General features: G+C 44.3%; 1 protein-coding gene across 1 annotated transcript in view; it reads right to left on the bottom strand.

Moving 5' to 3' along the window:
- LOC147602736 (uncharacterized) overlaps positions 1-19,062 on the bottom strand; it is a 52,828-nt gene that overhangs the window by 12,711 nt on the left and 21,055 nt on the right. The window contains exons 3-5 of the mRNA XM_086797579.1: positions 7,519-7,583; positions 7,368-7,442; positions 7,066-7,153 (exon numbers count right to left, since the gene is read on the bottom strand). Coding sequence (XP_086653705.1) covers positions 7,066-7,153; positions 7,368-7,442; positions 7,519-7,583 — 228 coding nt within the window. The remainder of the gene's footprint in view (positions 1-7,065; positions 7,154-7,367; positions 7,443-7,518; positions 7,584-19,062) is intronic.

Below are 19,062 nucleotides of genomic sequence, written 5' to 3'. Positions count from 1 at the left end.
ACAGATTGTCATACAGAGCTTTTGAGGCATCGAGACAGCTGGCTGAGGCAGGAGACAGAGGATCATGGTATGCACAGGTCACACATTGGTTCTCACAGCATGGCCTAGACATGGATCATCTACCACCATTCCAGTATGACAGGGATGCACCACATATCCGTCTCTCTCATAGTGAGAGGAACAGAGTATTGAGACAGGACCTATGGCAGCTCTATACACGAGAGACATGGATATCGCCTACACAGCCTCTTCCACCGAAGATGCTATACTACAGAGATCACTTCATGAGTATCACTGATGATGGATTTATAGAGAGGCCTAGATACATGGAGGGCTTTTTACCACACGGCTCCCGGGTGGCTATTGGTCAGCTTAGAGTTTCATCACACCGATTGGAGATTGAGACTGGCAGAGCAGCACGGGTCCCCCGAGAGGAGAGGGTATGCAAATTGTGCAGAGAGGAGGTGGAGAGTGAGGAGCATTATGTATGCAGATGCAGAGCATATACAGCCATCAGAGAGAGATATCCCATTTTATTCAGAGAGCCACATTCCCTACGCCAGATCTTTGAGGCAGCAGACCAGCGCATACGGGGGAGATTCATTCTAGACATACAGCGCCACAGAGAGACATCATTACAAGCTCAGACAGCGCCAGAGGGGGGACGACAGACACAGATTACTACATTTTTTCAGAGATCCATCCCACTCCCAGCCCCTACACGGCAGGGAATTACTCTCCAGAGAGCAAAGACACTCAGAGCCCGCAGGAGACAGAGGACACCTGGCTTTCGGACACCACGCCTATACCAGAGAGAGATGACAGAGATCAGAGCTCAGTTTCACAGGGAGGGTGCGGAGCGACTGGCTCGCTTCAGAGCACACCCAGGCATGTTCTTTAGGGAGCTGTGGACACCCCCTTCATTGATGTATACCATTTTATACCCCCAGTATGGTACAGGATGGAGCTAGCTAGGTTGCATATCATGATTGTATACTCCATGCATATAGCTTTGCATTCTCCTAGTAGTAGAGCTCCATCCCCTCCCCCACTCATTGTACTTATTGCACACCCAGATTCAGCTTTTTAGTTCAGTACTTTTTCATTTTATTGGGATGACAGAGGATACCCCATACAGGTACACCGATTTGTCTCATAGGCCGAGTTCGGTCTTTTGGAAGACGTTAATAAAATCTTTCTTTCTTTCTTTCTTTCTCTCTCTCTCTTACACACTCCACTATGATGATGATATTTCATCCTCCATAGCTCCTTGTGTGATCCTGTGGATGCCAACATCGATGTTATTCTAGGAAAATAATGGTTTTTCAACCATGATATCATGTCCATGTAGATTGGAAGGGTCATATTGTGTCCTTTTTGATGGAAGATGCTCCAAAATGAATCAAGGGTGATTTTCTGGTCCCACCCTCCTCTCATGTAAATTCAGCAGAACTTCTTAATATCATTACAGATTTCGTGTATGAAGTGTTTCAATGTGTTCTTGATCCCCATTGTGAATTAAATTCGGTTAAGTTAGATGTTTGAGAGACACAAGCTTTAGAAAGCATCAAGGCAAATTTCGTTGATGTTTTTCCTATAGAATTACCTCACGTTCTTCCACCTAGTCAGTTGGTAGTAGATCATAGGATTGATTTGATTCATGGGTTTCAACCTATGAGTATTGCACCTCAAAGGATGAGCCCATTGGAAGAAGATGAGTTGTCAACTCTTGTCAAAATATCTCAAGATGGATAGATTCACAAAAGTGAATCTCCTTGGGGAGCTCCAATGCTTTTGAAGCACAAGAAGTACCAAGTTGTTGGGACTCGGGGCTCGGTAGGTGTGAACACCCTCTTAGATGTAACACTCCCTTAGGTGTGGATAGGATAAGTGTACCATGTGTCATCAGTTCAATGCATGTGTGTGATTTCTATGGGTCAAAAATTCAAGCCTACAAAAGCATGTACTTGGTGAAAGTTCAACACATCAATCAAATCATCATTTGAGTCATGCAATCTCTCTCTCTCTCTCTCTCTCTCTCTCATCACAGCATATCTCACTCTACATAGGATCATCTGTTGATCACATGTAATGTCAGATGTTTTCATTTTACTCTCTCTTTCAGTTTTCCATGGCTCAGTATATCCATGATACCATTGTATTACTTTTGATCTCATAGGCCCTTCGGGTCTTCCATAGGCATTAATATAACACTCTCTCTCTCTCTCTCTCTCTCTCTCTCTCTCGCACTCCAAGTTCCTACGAGCTCACCCATCTCTGCTGTCCACCTATGTTGGTAGTACCCTGTTAGCTGCCCAACAGTTCCAACCGCAGCATCGCCTCTACCACCATATGCCACCTATGCCTGCCCTGTGTCTGCCAACTAGCAGCTGCCTACCACCTGTCTACAGCTCCCCCCACCGCCTGTCTACAACTCCCCCCACAGCCTTACGTGCCACCAACTCTTTGCTGCCCACTGGCACTCTGCCACATCAGCAACTTGAATTTGGGGCTTCACAGAAATTCAGTGAAAATTGCCAAATTGAAGCTTCTACAATTCCAAAAAAAAAGGGCTTTTTCAAAATCAAGCTTTCTGCATTAAATGGAAGCCTCTACAGTACCATGCAGATCAATAGAAGCAACATGGCACTCAAAAAATTCAAGAGCTCCAACTTCCCTACTAGCAAACAAAGATTCGGCTTCTCCTAATGAGGGATGGAGTGTGGAATGTAGTCAAGGGCATGACAAGTAACCTGCAAAAGCATCCACAATAGCAGAAGAGAAAGCATTCACTGCAGTGGAAAATCTCTCTCAATGAGGAAGATTATCATTAGGTCTTCTCATTTATCCTGTGTGTGTGAGTCAAGGGTTCTCAACTCGGAAGTCCCCAAAAATTGAATTAAATAATTCTTGTGTGTTTATCCACTTTGTAATGCCTGATTGTTATATAAGAGGCTCCATCATTCTCTTTGTACCCCTGCTTTGCAAGGGAGAGTTGTTTTGGGATAAACTGATGTAGGCTCTCCTGAGTCGTCAAGCTTTTATATCCGGCCTAACATGAGAGTTCTAAGAATCCAAATCACCATGGCTTTTGAAGATTTCTCAAACAACGCCTTCACACCGAGGGGAGATTTGTTGGGATTCGGGACTTAATGGGTATGAACACCCTCTTAGGTGTGAACACCCCCTTAGGTGTGGATAGGACAAGTGTGCCATGTGTCACGAGTTTAGTTTGTGTGTGGGGTGTGTGTGTGTGTGTGTGATTTTTATGGGCCAAAAGATAAGGCTTCAAGCCTACAAAAGCATGTACTTAGTGAAGGTTCAACACATCACTCAAATCATCATTGACTCGTGCAATCTAGTTCTCACTCTACATCTTTGTCCTCTCTCTCTCTCTCTCACCATCACCCTGGTCCCATGCTATCCAACAAAAGTCACAATAAATAATAGGCATCCCCGGATGATGTGTTGTAGGGTGCCACCTATTTTACGAAGACTGACCTTTGTACAGGTTATCACCAAATACACATAGCCGCGGGAAATGTCTTTTAACACAGGCATTATGGCCATTACGAGAGAGTTACTATTTGGGCTCATGAATGCTCATGCTACGTTTTAACAAATGATGAATGATCTCTTTTGAGACTGTTTTGGGAGATTCATTGTAGTATTCTTAGACGATATTTTGGTTTACAATTGTACTCTTTAGGAGCATGTTGAACATCTCCAAGTGGTCTTGGGAGTTCTAAGATGAGAACTACTGTACACTCTCGAAGTGTGAGTTCTTTTGCAAGAAACTCATATACCTAGGTCAATGGATTTCGAGGGAACGTATGAGCATTAACCTTGAGCCGACAAAGAAGGTGCTGGATTGGTTAGTTCCTCGGATGGTGAAGCAACTTCGAGCGTTTTTGAGATTCATTGTCTCTCTTAAAAATTCAATGAGGGATTATTCGGATCTAGTAGTTTTCCGACACTTCTGACAGAAAATGGAGACTATGCTTGTTACGTCCCAAGGCTAATCAGGGTTAAGACCTTCAAGTTAGGTTAACCATAGCCTAGGGGTTAGACATTTTAGTAGCTTTTATAAGATATTCTATATTTGGCTCCTAGTTCTTAGGAGGCCTATATAAGTGCCTTTATGAATCAATTTGAGAGAGAGCTCCTGGTTTTAGCCCATTCATGCCATGTACGGTTATCAGCCGAAGTCACCCATTGTCGTAGGACTATGAGGAGTCAAGTTGCAATCAATAGTAGATTTCTTGCAAGATATGCAAGTATTTCAATGGATCCCGAGCAGCAGTCATGTTCGCTATCTTGGATGCCAGGTTGGCACTGACATTTCCGCAGAGCAACAGCTAGCCCCTCTTCTTTTGAGAATTCGGAGGAAGATGTTATACTAGAGTTTAGCCATGCTTTCCTTAGTCGTGGTGGTGAACCAGGTTCTTCTTGCCACCATGTGGTACATCACTTCACATGCATTGGTCAAGTTCAATGGTTGATCCGCAACTTCCCCCAGGCAGGTAGTGATGGGAGGCCCGCGCAAGCCATGGCGGCCTGGAGAGTGATCATTCAGCCTCGCCATCAGGGGAGAGGGGGGGGGAGAGAGAGAGAGAGAGAGAGAGAGAGAGAGAGAGAGAGAGAGCTGTATTAACGTCTACTAGAGGCCGAACTCGACCTTTGAGACAAATCAATGTACAACTGTCGGATGTCCAGAAAAAAAGGACAAAATGAACATGAAATAAACTATGAAAGTACTGAGCTAGTGGGGGGGTGTGATGGATGGAGCACTATTGCTAGAGGCTCAGTATGCAACCTATACGCGTAGGATATACAAGAATGCAATGCAGATCTGTCTAGCTCTAACCAGTACCATGATGGGGGTGTAATATGTGATACATAGGCAATGCGAGGCAAAAATCCCTTGAAGCATGATCTCCGGGTGTGAGTGTAAGTGAGCAAGCCGCTCCTGTATATGGTGCTGATGTCGAGCCCGTATCTCTGTGATCTCCCTCTGATGTAGTCTGGGAGTCTGGTAGCCTGGTGCTCTCGGTCTCCGTCTGGCTCGGAGGTCCGCAGCACGCTGCAGTGTAACCCCCTCCTGTGTCAAGGTAGGCACTGGGACAGATCTTTGGAAGAAATCAATGAGCTGCAGCTGTCGCCCACCTCTCCCTGTGGTATGAGTCCGTAGCAGTGTCTCTCTGTGGTGCTGTCTCTCTACTAATAGCCAGGGGACTATGGGAGATTGTCACCGGGCAAGAGCCTCGTCCTACAGCACCAACTCCTCACACCTCCCCGGCAACCTCAAGGGGAGCTCAAACTACAATCGTTTAGGACTCGTGTGTGCTGTATATGTGATTCCGCCGCACACTCCTTTTTATCTCTGGAAAACCCTAGCACATAGGCACAAGTGTTCTACAGAGCCGTTGTCCAAGAACGAGTCGCCTACCACCAAGGGGTAATCAAAGTCGTGCACGTCCCGCATATGTTAGTGTCATGCCGGTGCTGCACTCATTTGCAACCCTCTTGTATGATGTAATGCACCTTGTGGTCGCCAGCACTTATTAGGCCACTTGGTGGGGTGCAGAGGTCTACAACAGTCCCAAATCAGCGTTCAAGAAAAAACAGACTTTCAGCCTGTAGGAGCAGGGGCCAGCATTCAGCCCATCACCTCAGCCTTCTGCAAGTCATATGGTCAGTAAAATCAGGGTTTTACAGCCCACAAGGTCAGCCTTTACATTCATACGGCAACATAAGCAAATACACCTATGGGTGGGGGGCATTACCCTTCTGAGGGTTATTGGGACCCAATACTCTCTCCTCTTTTTGTTATTTGAGCCGGGGTCTAACACGGCCTTAGAATGTTGCCCATAAACTTGAATAAAAAAAACGCTTTTGTCGTTAGCTTCTTATAGACTCCAAGAGAAACAATTATAGACTTGAACAGAGAAACACTTTTGTCATTAGCTTCTTATAGACTCCAAGAGAGAAGCACTTTTGTCATTAGCTTCTCTCTCTCTCTCTCTCTCTCTCTCTCTCTCAAAGTCAAATTTGAAGATCTCTGCATTGTCGCATGTAACATCTGCACTTCATAATTGCATGTCTTTGAGCCATTTTTTAGTTCATTTGAAGTACAATGCACAAAATCTGCTTGCCTCTGCATAAAGCCCAGCTCAACCCTTCTCCCTCCTAGTATAATAGGTCTACGAATCATTTTGGAGATATATGAAATACATATATACCTAGATGAATCCAGGAACATGCCCAAATTCACCTTTTAGGAACATGCATGTTATATACTCATGGTAGTCAACCCACAAGACTATATAACTATCAACTCCATTATGCATAGTATGGACTAGATACTACGACATCCCCACTAACGTCATCAGTGCCCAATAGTGGGTGTAGAACTTTGTATCAAGATATGCTCTCACACACGCACTCCACACACACACATAAGAGCATATCCACACGCACTCCACACACACACACACACATAAGAGCATATATTCACACAAAGGCCTTCGTACTGAGTTTCTGTCAAACCTCCGGAGATGCAGGGTAGACTCAACCATAATGAAGCCTAGCACTAAGGGAAGTAGCAAATAGAAAGAATTAGTACAGCAAATAAGTAGTTGATAGGGCAAGGCAAATAGAAAGAATTAGTTCAGCAAATGTATGAAATACAGTTCACACAATACGTTTCTGAAATGTCTGGCAACACTGCCTGTACCAAGCTTAACCATTCACCAAGATCTTGGATTCAAGCTCTTAACCCTGAGCCACCACAAGTAGATGCTTCTACGAGCCTTTAGATAGCCACATTCAAAGGATCATGGTATAACATGGACTTAACCCAACACCTTAAGTGAATCCAATCCACCATATGCCAGTCATAAAACAGCATAAAATCCACCATTGAAAGGTGACACAAAAGGAAAAATACACGTTACTTCATGAGTGAACCAAAACAAATAAACAGTGCAGAAAACTGAACGGGAACTTAGCAAGCGACATGTCACTAAACAAAAGGTAGAATGTCACTCAAACACGCCACCTTACCACTAGACTTGGAGCTGCCTGAGATAACTGTGATTGACGATGACCTTTCAGATGCTAAATGGCTCAACTCTTGTCTCAATCGGTTAAGCTGCAATACCCGTTTTAATCAGCAAGCACGAAATGTGCACATGCTACTAGAAATAAATACTTAAATAAATGCCCCCTTGCAGACACATGTTAAGGCTATTTATTTGCTTGATGATTCTATGGCAACAACTTTGGATAAATCAAACTCCGCCTAGAGCACATCCAAACATTGCCTTGAAAACCTAAGAGAAAATCCTTGAATTATCTCAGCATACCTGTGCTAGTAGATTTGGATCTACAGAAGTCTGTCTGGAGTGTTCACTCTCGTACTTCAAATGTTTCACAAGAACCTGCAGCACGACACCAAACTTGCTGAGCATTCAGTCACTTATTTATAAATCAATCAGAGCCACGAAATATGCATACCTTGTATGTGTCATCCAGGAAATCTGATAGACTACCATTTTTAACCAGTATAGATCCTGCTACACCTGTTGCCATAGCAAAATTCACTTAAAACCACCAAGAAACATTTGCACACATTCACGCTTTTGTTGTGATGGTTGTTTTTTGACACCCTACAAAAGCTTCACAGCTAACATCTGCACATACTAAGTCTCTAAGCCCTATAACACCTTTGTCTAGAAAGGTAGCACGAACCAAGGTGTGAAAATTGGCTTATAGAAAGTCAACATGGCCATCTTGATTAAGAAGGATAATTAACACTAATAGAGATTAAGAAACACACAAAATAAACATAAACAAGATTCTAATTCTCATTGCAGTAGAGTTGATCCAAGTACATCTTTTTATAGCTCTCATGGAGCTCCCTATGTTCACCCTTGTGCCATCGATGTGTCAATAAATGCCCACACTCCATGTGCCTCCTTGTGCTTTCCATGTGCTACCTTTTGGACCATTGACATCACCTTTTACAAATAGCCATACAAATCAACCTTTGAGTTAGGAAACTTAATGTCACATGCGCAGAAGCTCTGTGTCTTCTTTCAGCCCTAAACACCTTTCATAGGAACAACCTGATGCAAAACGCAAAGAAGAGATGGAGCCAGGAGAGGAGAGAGCTAGCTGTATTTTCAGTATATTAATGTAGTACAAAAAGGTACAAGTCTTGGCAGCCCTAGGCATGCCCATGAAAAGGTGGAACATCTATTCTACCTCATCTACTCTGTGACCTAACACCCAAAGGGGTCAGATACCCAACTAGGAGCCAACACTTGCCTTTTATAGGCCCTTGAAGCGGAAGTGAACTGGCCATGACACGTTTGCCTTTGGAAGAATCTCATATCTTTCTTTTGAAGTAGAGGGTTCCATGTTGGAATTTTGACGGTTATTGGGTCGCTTGGAACGATCAAACCATCGATGATTGCCTTAACAAATGGTGCACAATCCATGTCTCTGTTGTACTTGTGTCATGAGGTTTGTCTAGGGTTGGGTAAACTCTCGTGACCAGAGTCATATGCACAATCTGATCCTTGTGGGTGATAAGGTTGCCAGTGCCATGACGGTCACAAGACGACCCATCTCCTTGGTGAGGCTTTTCTGCTAGCCTAGACGATTGGGTAAATTCTCTCCTCCATGCTCTTGTCCTTAACTAGGGCTCTAACTGGTGCTAGTTGGGCACCTACATTGGCAGGTATGAACTATTTACGGATTGCACACTTGAATTTTTCCAGGTGCTGATGGTCTTCCCAATATCCCTTTTTGCTAAAAGTAGCTGAGGTTGCCAAAAATATCAGCTTTTGTGTGTTTCCCAGCTTGTAGCCCAAGTTTTCACTAAGCGCCTCCTTCTGTCCACATATGCATGCCCAAAAAGTAATAACTCCGGCCAAACTTTAATGATGTGTGAACATGTTGACTTATAAACCTTATAAGTCACACCAACAAATAAATCCCATGTTGCTCATGCTTTGTAGCCATCTTTCAGGCCAAAATAAGCTAGTGAATGCTTCAGCTTTCTTCTGTGAAAAATCCTGTTCACACCTTGGCTCCATTCAGTGTGTGAAACACTGATCAGGCCTAGAGAAGGGACCAAAAGGTGACATCCCCTTCGTCTTATAAAGACGTTGTCCGCAACTATATAAGCCTGATACTAGTGAAATACTCTTTCAAGTATGAGACACTTACACATATAAATGCAGCTAAGCTAGAAGAAGCACCCATCTGCTCAGTTGTATCAATCAAGAAAATGTTCCAAGGATCCAGAATCCTTCTGAAACCTTTCCAAAACATAAATAGAAAGTGAACACCAGGATAGCTAGTCTTGGGAAAACACAACTATGAGGCTCCATAAGCCATACATGTACTGTCATGTCAAGCTCAATAGGGCACACATGTACTATCATGTCAGGCTCCATAGGCCATACATGTATTGTCATGCCAGGCTTCATATGCCATACATATACTGTCATGTTAGGTTCCATAGGCCATACATGTATTGTCATGTCAAGCTCCATATGCCATACATGTACTGTCATGTCACGCTACATATGCCATATATGTACTGTCATGTCAGGCTCCCTAGGCCACACATGTACAGTATGATGCAGATGCCAAAGGTCATACAGAATGAACCTTGCTTCATGCGTACTCAATCCTTGATGGAAGCCTGATGGGCTGTCAATACTACTGTCTACATAACCAGCCATGATAAAAGACATTCGCCAAGAAAATTGACATAAAGACTGTCCGAATAGTCATACTTACGAAAACCATTGTCCCATATGGGTGTAGGCTCAGTAAAACTGTGAAATACAGCTCATTACCAGCCATGGAATCACTCCAAAAGCTTGAGCTAAACACTGACATAATCCTCGAAAGCAATAGCCCGCGATACACCACTAGCTAGGTCAGATAATCATATAAAATTTCCTTTCCATAACAAGAAAGTATTTCCATCTCGACATAGTTATAGGCATTTCAGCCATAGTACAAGAAAGTAGAGATCCATTCCAAAGAAACTTAAGAGTTGATGTCTATTTCTACTTTCCTGAAACACACTTGGAAAAACAAACTTGCTCCTTGCACTTTCATGCGAGAGTGAGCTTGCTTAAAAAGCCAAAAATTTGAGTATATACATGTATTGCTGGAACCAAAAAGTACAACTTACAAATAAGGTTGTACTTAACCAAAAAGCAAGTATAATCATCGGAGGATTCCCAAAAAGCATAGCTTGAGCTATGACAAAACTATCCTCATGTAAAAGAATTACTCTACGAAAAAAATATTCAATAATAACAGACGATCTCACAGCTCCTAAGACTCTCCTTCATACTCATCTGGTTTGAAGCCAGTGTGCCTTGTTTGAGTTCATTGCTCCGACTCATCCTCCGAATCACTTAAAATTACCAGTTTTGTGCAGTGAAGTGACTCATGGTCAGGGAGGCCACAATATCTACAAACAGGGGAAGACGGTAATTGCTCTCAGGTCTCCTATAAACTAAGGGGACAAAGAACCTGATCAAGCTGAAACCCAACACCGTCTTTAACTCTGCAGTTTGGTTTTGTTTTCTTTGGAGGGTGATTCACAAGATCAATGAAGTGTCCTACAGACTTGCTTTACCTAGTCATTGGAAGATTCACAATGCTTTTCATGTGAGTCTATTTCGGAAATATGTGGGGCCAGATCCTGATGAGCCTGTCACAGAAGATCCGCCAGAAATTGAAGAGCTTGAGGAGATCCTCCAGCCAGAACAGATTGTTTTTCACAAGGAGAGAAAGCTACCTGCAGGAAAGCTTTCCAGGAGATACCTTGTGAAGTTTAAGAATTATTTGCCTATTGATGCCAAATGGGTAAATGAAGATTATTTTGCAGATTATCCGCAATTGTTGCAAGCATATCTTGAGGCTTTTCAGTTGAGGTCAACTCTTTAGAAGCCCGGGGGGATGTCACCAATTGGCCGACCATTTGGTCCATTCCTAGTTTTTGCGTCTCGTTCACTTGAGGCCAGGCCGGTGTCTCGTGTGAAGAGGCCAGTATTTTGCTGACATGGACGGGAGCCAGACTGGTGCCACCCGTGTGTTAGCAGGATGGTGTCGTATGGACGGGAGCCAGACCAGTGCCACCCGTGTATGACCTGGACTGTGTTCGACCCATGGGATTGTCACGCCATGGAAGAGCCAGTATTCGTGCCGTGTTTTGCCTATGGGACTGTCACACCTAGGGAAACTCGTGCCTGGAACTGTGTCTTACCTATGGGACTGTCACTCCATAGGAAGACCAGGTTTTTATGTTTTTATGTCGTGCCAGTTTTGTGCCGACAGATATTTTGTACATGTTCCATGAACGGGAGATATGTCCATGTTACTATTTGCACATGCACACATATTTTGCATGTTTGAAACTGTTTTCGCATGACATGTATTTGTGTGTTTGCCTGCCTGACGTGTTACTTACTGAGCGGGGACGCCTGCCAGTGAGTCGTGAAGTCTGCCCTGTATTCTGACGAGTTTCAGTGCATGTGAACAGGTGGTAAGTATATGGTACATGTTGTTTTAATGTTTTATATTCTAACCCTTCGATTTTATAAGGTTAGGTGTTCACATTCACTTAAATGTGGGCACTCCCTTTGGGCACCCATTTAGGGGCCAAGGTGGGGAGCCCCACTTAAGTGAGTGTGGGGGTGGGCATGGGCACCTACCCAAACTCCCCACCCTCATGCAAACGTGGGTATTATCACCTAGTTAACTCCACATTAATTTTATTAAAAAAAGGCTTCATCCATGAAGTGAAAATTATCAATCGTTTTCTCTCCTTCAAGCGTGGGCATCCATCGCTTCCTTCTAGCGTTGAATTCATCAACCGGCTGCTCTTCCTACGCAAAGGCGGCTGCCATCTTTTCATCTGTACGGCTGCACATGCTACTGGTGGTTGCGCTAATCCTCCTAAGGCGGCTGCCATCTCCTACAGAATAGCAGCGCATACTCCCCAGGCGGCCATGAAACTGCTGCGCATGTTTTCCACAGGCAGCTACTACTGACAGGCTGCCCTATCCTTTACACTACAGGCTGCAATCAAGCCCCTCTACATGCTCCTACAGGCGGCAGCATATCGGCAGTAGGCGCTGCCTGTTTCTCTTACAGGAAGTCGTGGGTCCTCTCCAGAAAATCTACGCTTGTTTCTCCAGCAAGCTACCTTCTACAGGAAGCTACGCAGGCTGCAGCTAAATAGCTGTGCACAGCAGCCTGGTGCCTCCTCCATACTCGGTGGTTTCTTTTCTCTCTCAGGCGGCTGAGCTTACAGCGGGAGGCTATCTTCAGTTGGCAACTACACAAGCCTCTCCTTCTCACACAGCAGGCGACTGTGGTCTTTGCGGTGGTACCTGTCGTGGTGGCTACACTAGGTTTATCTACAAGGCGGCTGTGCCATCTCAACAAGGTTGCACATCTTCTCCACTACAAGAGGAATTCACATCTATTGGGTGGCTACATCTTCTACACAAATACCACGGGTATTGGTCTTCTATCGGCCATCCACAAGTAAGTGAATTTCAGATTTGAGTAAAGCATTTTATGTTTAAATCTGATAAGGGATTCATCCCTCTACGGCCACACCCGTTCGGTGCCGGGTTGTCCAAGCTGTATTAGCAAACCTCGGTCCAAAGGTGTTGAGATCGGGAGAGCCAGGCGTTAGTACGAGAGCGCCTGTTTGTGCGTGGTCTCGGAACACCAGTGAGGCGCTCTCCGCGGAGTCCAGTGAAAGCACAGGACCGTAGAGATTGGACCACGCTAGTGGTCGTTCTGCTTCGAGTTTTCTTCATCGAAATCCGAGCCTATTTGTTTGGTACTGTTTTCATATGTACATGGACATTATCTGGTTCTCAGAACCCATGGAGCATTGTATTCATTAAATACTCCCAATAAATATATCATATATTGAGGGGGGGGTCGGCCCGTTCCGGCCCCAGTGCTGGTGTCCATCTTTCCATTTCTGTTCATTTAAATTCAAGTTGTTTTTAAGTTGTCCATTTCAAATTTGTGGTTTTAAAGTTGTGCTATTAAGCGTGTGGGTGTCCAACGGAGTCCTTCCCACTTGACGGGATCGGTTTCATTGGTATCAGAGCACGGTTGTTTCCCTCTTCCTAGTGGGAAAACGAACCTGTGTACTGGACATCCCGCTTTTAGCAAACTTTGAACACAATGGACAGCCAAGGCAACCCTTTGGAAGTACCAAATTCGAGGGGTCCATCTAGTGCTTCTCGTGGGTCTGATGCCCTGCGTGGTAGGCACAAGCCCCTTGAAAGGGTTATGGATAGTGAATCCAAGGGTCAACTGTCTCCAGGAAAGACAGTTATGCTTGAACAAGAGCCTGATGCTATGAGGGCTGAAATGGAACATATGAGAAAACTTTTGCAGGCTCAAGAGCAAGAATTAAAGTTTTTACATGAAGATCCACATCTGCAAAGTGCTATTGAAGCCAGGAAGGCTGATGCTATGGTTGATGTAACCTTTGAATCAATGGCTCGTGAAGTGGGCAAGAAACCAAGGGAGTTGGCACTTGCCTATCTCCTTCGCAAAGGTGATATCAAAGAGGGGGATGACGGAGAGCTAAAATTCAGAAATCCACCTCGTTTGAAGCATGGAGATCCTGCATCCCAAAGGCTGAAATCTTTTATGCAAAAGGAAGAGGTGACAGTCACCTCTCGACATGCATCCTCTCCCCAAGGCACTAAGCCTGATAGATATATGTATGCCAGTGCTCATGGAGGGCACGAAAGTCACATGCATGCAAGATATGTATCTCATGGTGACAGGTCTACTTCCAGAAAAATTTTGCCTTCCGAGTTGTCTCATGGAGAGACACTGCCATATGCAGGTAAGTCACATGCATCTGAGCTTCGAGTTCGTGGAGCACATGCCACCGTGCCCCATGAAGCTTCTATGATGGCCCATGGAGCCCATGCAGACAGGGCTACCCCGTTGGATAAGGGGAAAAGAAAAAGAGAGGACCATGAGCCTCATGCCAAGAAGCTCAAGGAATTCAAAGCAGGTGATAAATCTGTCAAATTTGATGTCTTTCATGGTGAACATGATGCTTCTAAGGTGTTAGCGTTTGTGGCACAGTTCGACATTGCTTTTAGCGATGAGGACTTGACAGAAAAGTCGAAGGTGCGCCATGCTAGCATGTTTCTGAAAGGGACTGCTGCCCATTGGTGGATCACCGAAAAGATCACCAAGGATCCCATCTCTACTTGGAAGGAATTCAAAGATAGATTTTATGCTCAGTTTTTGCCTCCCAATGCAGAGCAAACTCTCACTCAAAAGTGGGACAGGCTGGAACAAAAAGATAATGAGAGTGTGCAACAGTATGTGAACAAATTTTGGAAAGTGTTGCTGGAAGTGACTCCCTTTATGCTAATCACAGAGGATGAAAGAAAGAGGAAGTTTCGTTCTGGATTGCAACCTGCTTATAGATCGGGTATTGAATTGCACCCAAAACATACGTTGCAACAACTCACAGCTTCTGCTCTTGCCACAGAGCAATTGGTGCTCAAGATCAAGCAGGATCAAGGAGGTTCCAAGGCGAAGGACAAGGCTGCCCCAAATCAGCAAAAGGGCGGACAGCCATCTAAAAAGAACTTCCGGGAGCCTTACAAGGGTGGTAAAGCTGAAAATAACCCATCTAAAGAACAGGGCCCAAGGAAGAACAAATTTGGCTTAACCCCGGAGCAAAGAGAGCAATATGCTAAGGATGGAAAATGCTTTTCTTGTGGTAGCAAAGACCACATGTTCCGACAATGCCCAGATCGCAAACCAAAGCACGAGGACAAGCACACCAAAGCAAATGTTCATGCAGTTCCTGATGTGCAAGGTAATACAGGTCATGATGCAAAAGAGCGTATGGTTTGCAAGGCTTGGGGGCAAATCAAGGATCAGCCCGCACTATTCATGTTTGATGACTGTGCAACTGACAATTTCATCTCTATGCAAATGGCAGCTGCATTGGGTATTGAGGTTGAAAACATGGGACCTCAGATTGAAGCCGAAGCTGCATTTATTGGTAAAGAGGTGCAGAAGTTGCGTATCCATATTCAGGGATACCTTGATAATGAGCATTTCCTAGTTGCTCCTCTGAATGGATGTGATGTATTGTTGGGCAAGCCGTGGCATCATAGGCTTGAGCCCCGCAAAGACTACAAGTCCAATATGATTTCTTTTATGCATAAAGGCCGCATGCATTTTATTGATGCTGGCAAAGAAGGGGATTCTATCCCAGTTGTATCACACATCCAAATTAATAAAGCAATGAAAAAGAGTCTTTCAGCGTACTTGGTTTTTGTGCGTGATAGTCTTGTGCCAAATCATCAAAATGTGGATGCTATGTCTAATGATAGGCTGAATTTTCTTAATGCATTCAAAGACTGTTTTGCTGACTCGTTGCCAGGTGAATTACCTCCCCAAAGGCCCGAAGATCACCGCATAGATCTTGTGCCAGGTAGTTCTCCACCTAACAAACCCGCATACCGAGTGAGTGCTACACAACAAGAAGAAATTATGAAGCAGGTAAACGAGCTTTTAGAGAAAGGTTTGGTTCAGCCCAGTTCCTCACCTTACTGCTCTCCTGTGCTTCTTGTTCAAAAGAAGGACGGATCATTCCGTATGTGTGTGGACTATAGAGCTTTGAACAAGCTTACCATCAAGAACAGATTTCCTATTCCACGTATTGATGATATCTTGGATAAGCTTGATGGTTCAGCTTGCTTTAGCAGACTTGATTTGAAGAGTGGTTATCACCAGATACGCGTGGTGCCACAAGATGTCCATAAGACTGCATTCAGGACAGCCTTCGGATTATATGAATTCTTGGTAACGCCTTTTGGTCTCACCAATGCTCCTGCTACTTTTAATCGTATGATGGATAGGATATTCCGAACCCATCGCAAGTTTACAGGAGTCTTCTTTGATGATATCTTGGTTTTCTCCAAGAATGAGCAGGAACACAGAACTCATTTGGTCACAGTGTTCGAAGAGTTGCGGATGCATAAACTTTTCGTCAATGCCAAGAAAAGTGAGTTTTTCCTTTCAGAGATTCATTATCTGGGACATATTGTATCCAAGGATGGAGTTACAATGGATCCTGCAAAGATAGAGACTATTCGGAATTGGCCCGAATTGCAAAATGTACATCAAGTACGTAGTTTTCTGGGATTATGTTCGTACTACAGGCGTTTCATAAGGCATTTTGCTATGATTGCCACTCCTCTACATGATCTCACGAAGAAGAAAACTGCTTTCAAATGGACTTCAAAGGAACAGGATGCTTTCTTGCAGCTCAAGCATGCGATCATATGTGGTCCAGTATTGATTGTTCCTGACTTGCACAAGTCATTCGTGGTTGAATGTGATGCTTGTGGTGATTGCATAGGAGCTGTCCTAAATCAAGAAGGGCATGCAGTTGCATACGAGAGCCGTCGTTTGCATGATGCTGAGCTTCATATGGATATCTATGAGAAAGAGCTCTTGGCTGTAATTCACGCCTTAAAGATTTGGAAACATTATCTTCTTGGGGCTGAATTTGTAGTCAAGACAGATCATCAAAGCTTGAGATACTTTCTATCTCAAACCAAGCTTTCAGAGAAGCAGATGAGAATGGCAAACTTTCTTTCCATGTTTCATTTTCAGATTGTGCATACTCCAGGAAAGAAAAATGTAGTGGCCGATGCACTATCTAGGAGGCCCTATGTTGCTGCAATCTCAGTGGCCTCTCATGGAGATCTATCTGCTATGAGAGATTTGTATCTTTTGGATGCTGATTTTTGCCATATATGGACTGATTTGATGGCTGGTCATTCACATGCCTCTTATGTTATCAATGAGGGTTATCTCATGAAGGATAATTGCCTATGTGTGGTGAAGGATTTGCGTCCAAAGGTTATGGACGAATGTCACGCTCCACCATATGCTGGTCATCGAGGTATTATGCCTACTACTCGCATGATTCAGAGGTATTTCTTTTGGCCAAGCATGCGTAAAGACATTGAGGCTTATGTGCGTGCATGTATTACTTGCCAAAAGGTGAAATTTGATAGGCAAAAGCCTCCAGGTTTGCTTCAGCCATTGCCTATTCCCTCGCAACCTTGGGAAAGTATCACGATGGATTTTATTATGGATTTGCCTAGATCCCAGCATGGGAATGATGCTATTTGGACTATTGTGGACAGGTTTAGCAAGCAAGCTCATTTCTTGCCCGTCAAGAAAACCATTAAAGCTGATCATATGGTAAAGCTTTTTCTTGCTAATATTTTCAAGCATCATGGTATGCCTAAATCCATTGTTGGGGATAGAGATCCCAGGACTACAAGCCTATTTTGGAGGGCTTTGTTTGATAATATGGGTACTAAGCTTGAGTTTTCATCAGCTTATCATCCCCAAACGGATGGCCAAAGTGAAGCTGCAAATTCAGCCGTGTTGGATTTGTTGAAGTGTTATGTGGCAGATCAAAAGAGTGCATGGGAGAAGTATCTTCCACTTGTTGAGTTTGCCTACAACAATACGATCCATGCTTCCACAGGAAAGGCTCCGTTTGAGATTATTTATGGCAGAGTGGTCTTGCCACCCATCCTTCGTACAAAGGATGAGATTTTTGCAGCTGATGAATATGTTCGTGACTTGGATGTTGCCTTTGGTCAGGTGCGGACAGCCATTGCAAGATCTCAGGATAAGCATAAAATGGCTGCTGACAAGCATAGAAGGGACATGGAAGTCAAAGAAGGTGATTGGGTATTGCTGAAATTTGAGAAGGCTAGGCTTCGGAAGAGGCCAGGACGAGAAGGATCATATCCTAAGCTTTCTCCTCGCTATTATGGACCCTTCAAGGTGATTCACAAGATCAATGAAGTGTCCTACAGACTTGCTTTACCTAGTCATTGGAAGATTCACAATGCTTTTCATGTGAGTCTATTTCGGAAATATGTGGGGCCAGATCCTGATGAGCCTGTCACAGAAGATCCGCCAGAAATTGAAGAGCTTGAGGAGATCCTCCAGCCAGAACAGATTGTTTTTCACAAGGAGAGAAAGCTACCTGCAGGAAAGCTTTCCAGGAGATACCTTGTGAAGTTTAAGAATTATTTGCCTATTGATGCCAAATGGGTAAATGAAGATTATTTTGCAGATTATCCGCAATTGTTGCAAGCATATCTTGAGGCTTTTCAGTTGAGGTCAACTCTTTAGAAGCCCGGGGGGATGTCACCAATTGGCCGACCATTTGGTCCATTCCTAGTTTTTGCGTCTCGTTCACTTGAGGCCAGGCCGGTGTCTCGTGTGAAGAGGCCAGTATTTTGCTGACATGGACGGGAGCCAGACTGGTGCCACCCGTGTGTTAGCAGGATGGTGTCGTATGGACGGGAGCCAGACCAGTGCCACCCGTGTATGACCTGGACTGTGTTCGACCCATGGGATTGTCACGCCATGGAAGAGCCAGTATTCGTGCCGTGTTTTGCCTATGGGACTGTCACACCTAGGGAAACTCGTGCCTGGAACTGTGTCTTACCTATGGGACTGTCACTCCATAGGAAGACCAGGTTTTTATGTTTTTATGTCGTGCCAGTTTTGTGCCGACAGATATTTTGTACATGTTCCATGAACGGGAGATATGTCCATGTTACTATTTGCACATGCACACATATTTTGCATGTTTGAAACTGTTTTCGCATGACATGTATTTGTGTGTTTGCCTGCCTGACGTGTTACTTACTGAGCGGGGACGCCTGCCAGTGAGTCGTGAAGTCTGCCCTGTATTCTGACGAGTTTCAGTGCATGTGAACAGGTGGTAAGTATATGGTACATGTTGTTTTAATGTTTTATATTCTAACCCTTCGATTTTATAAGGTTAGGTGTTCACATTCACTTAAATGTGGGCACTCCCTTTGGGCACCCATTTAGGGGCCAAGGTGGGGAGCCCCACTTAAGTGAGTGTGGGGGTGGGCATGGGCACCTACCCAAACTCCCCACCCT

Source organism: Cibotium barometz, chromosome 66 (assembly GCF_041138505.1).
Source record: "Cibotium barometz isolate CiBa-2024 chromosome 66, ASM4113850v1, whole genome shotgun sequence".
Classification (NCBI taxonomy): Eukaryota; Viridiplantae; Streptophyta; class Polypodiopsida; order Cyatheales; family Cibotiaceae; genus Cibotium; species Cibotium barometz.
The sequence above is the reverse complement of the archived record's forward strand: the minus strand, read 5'-3'. Positions and strand labels throughout refer to the sequence as shown.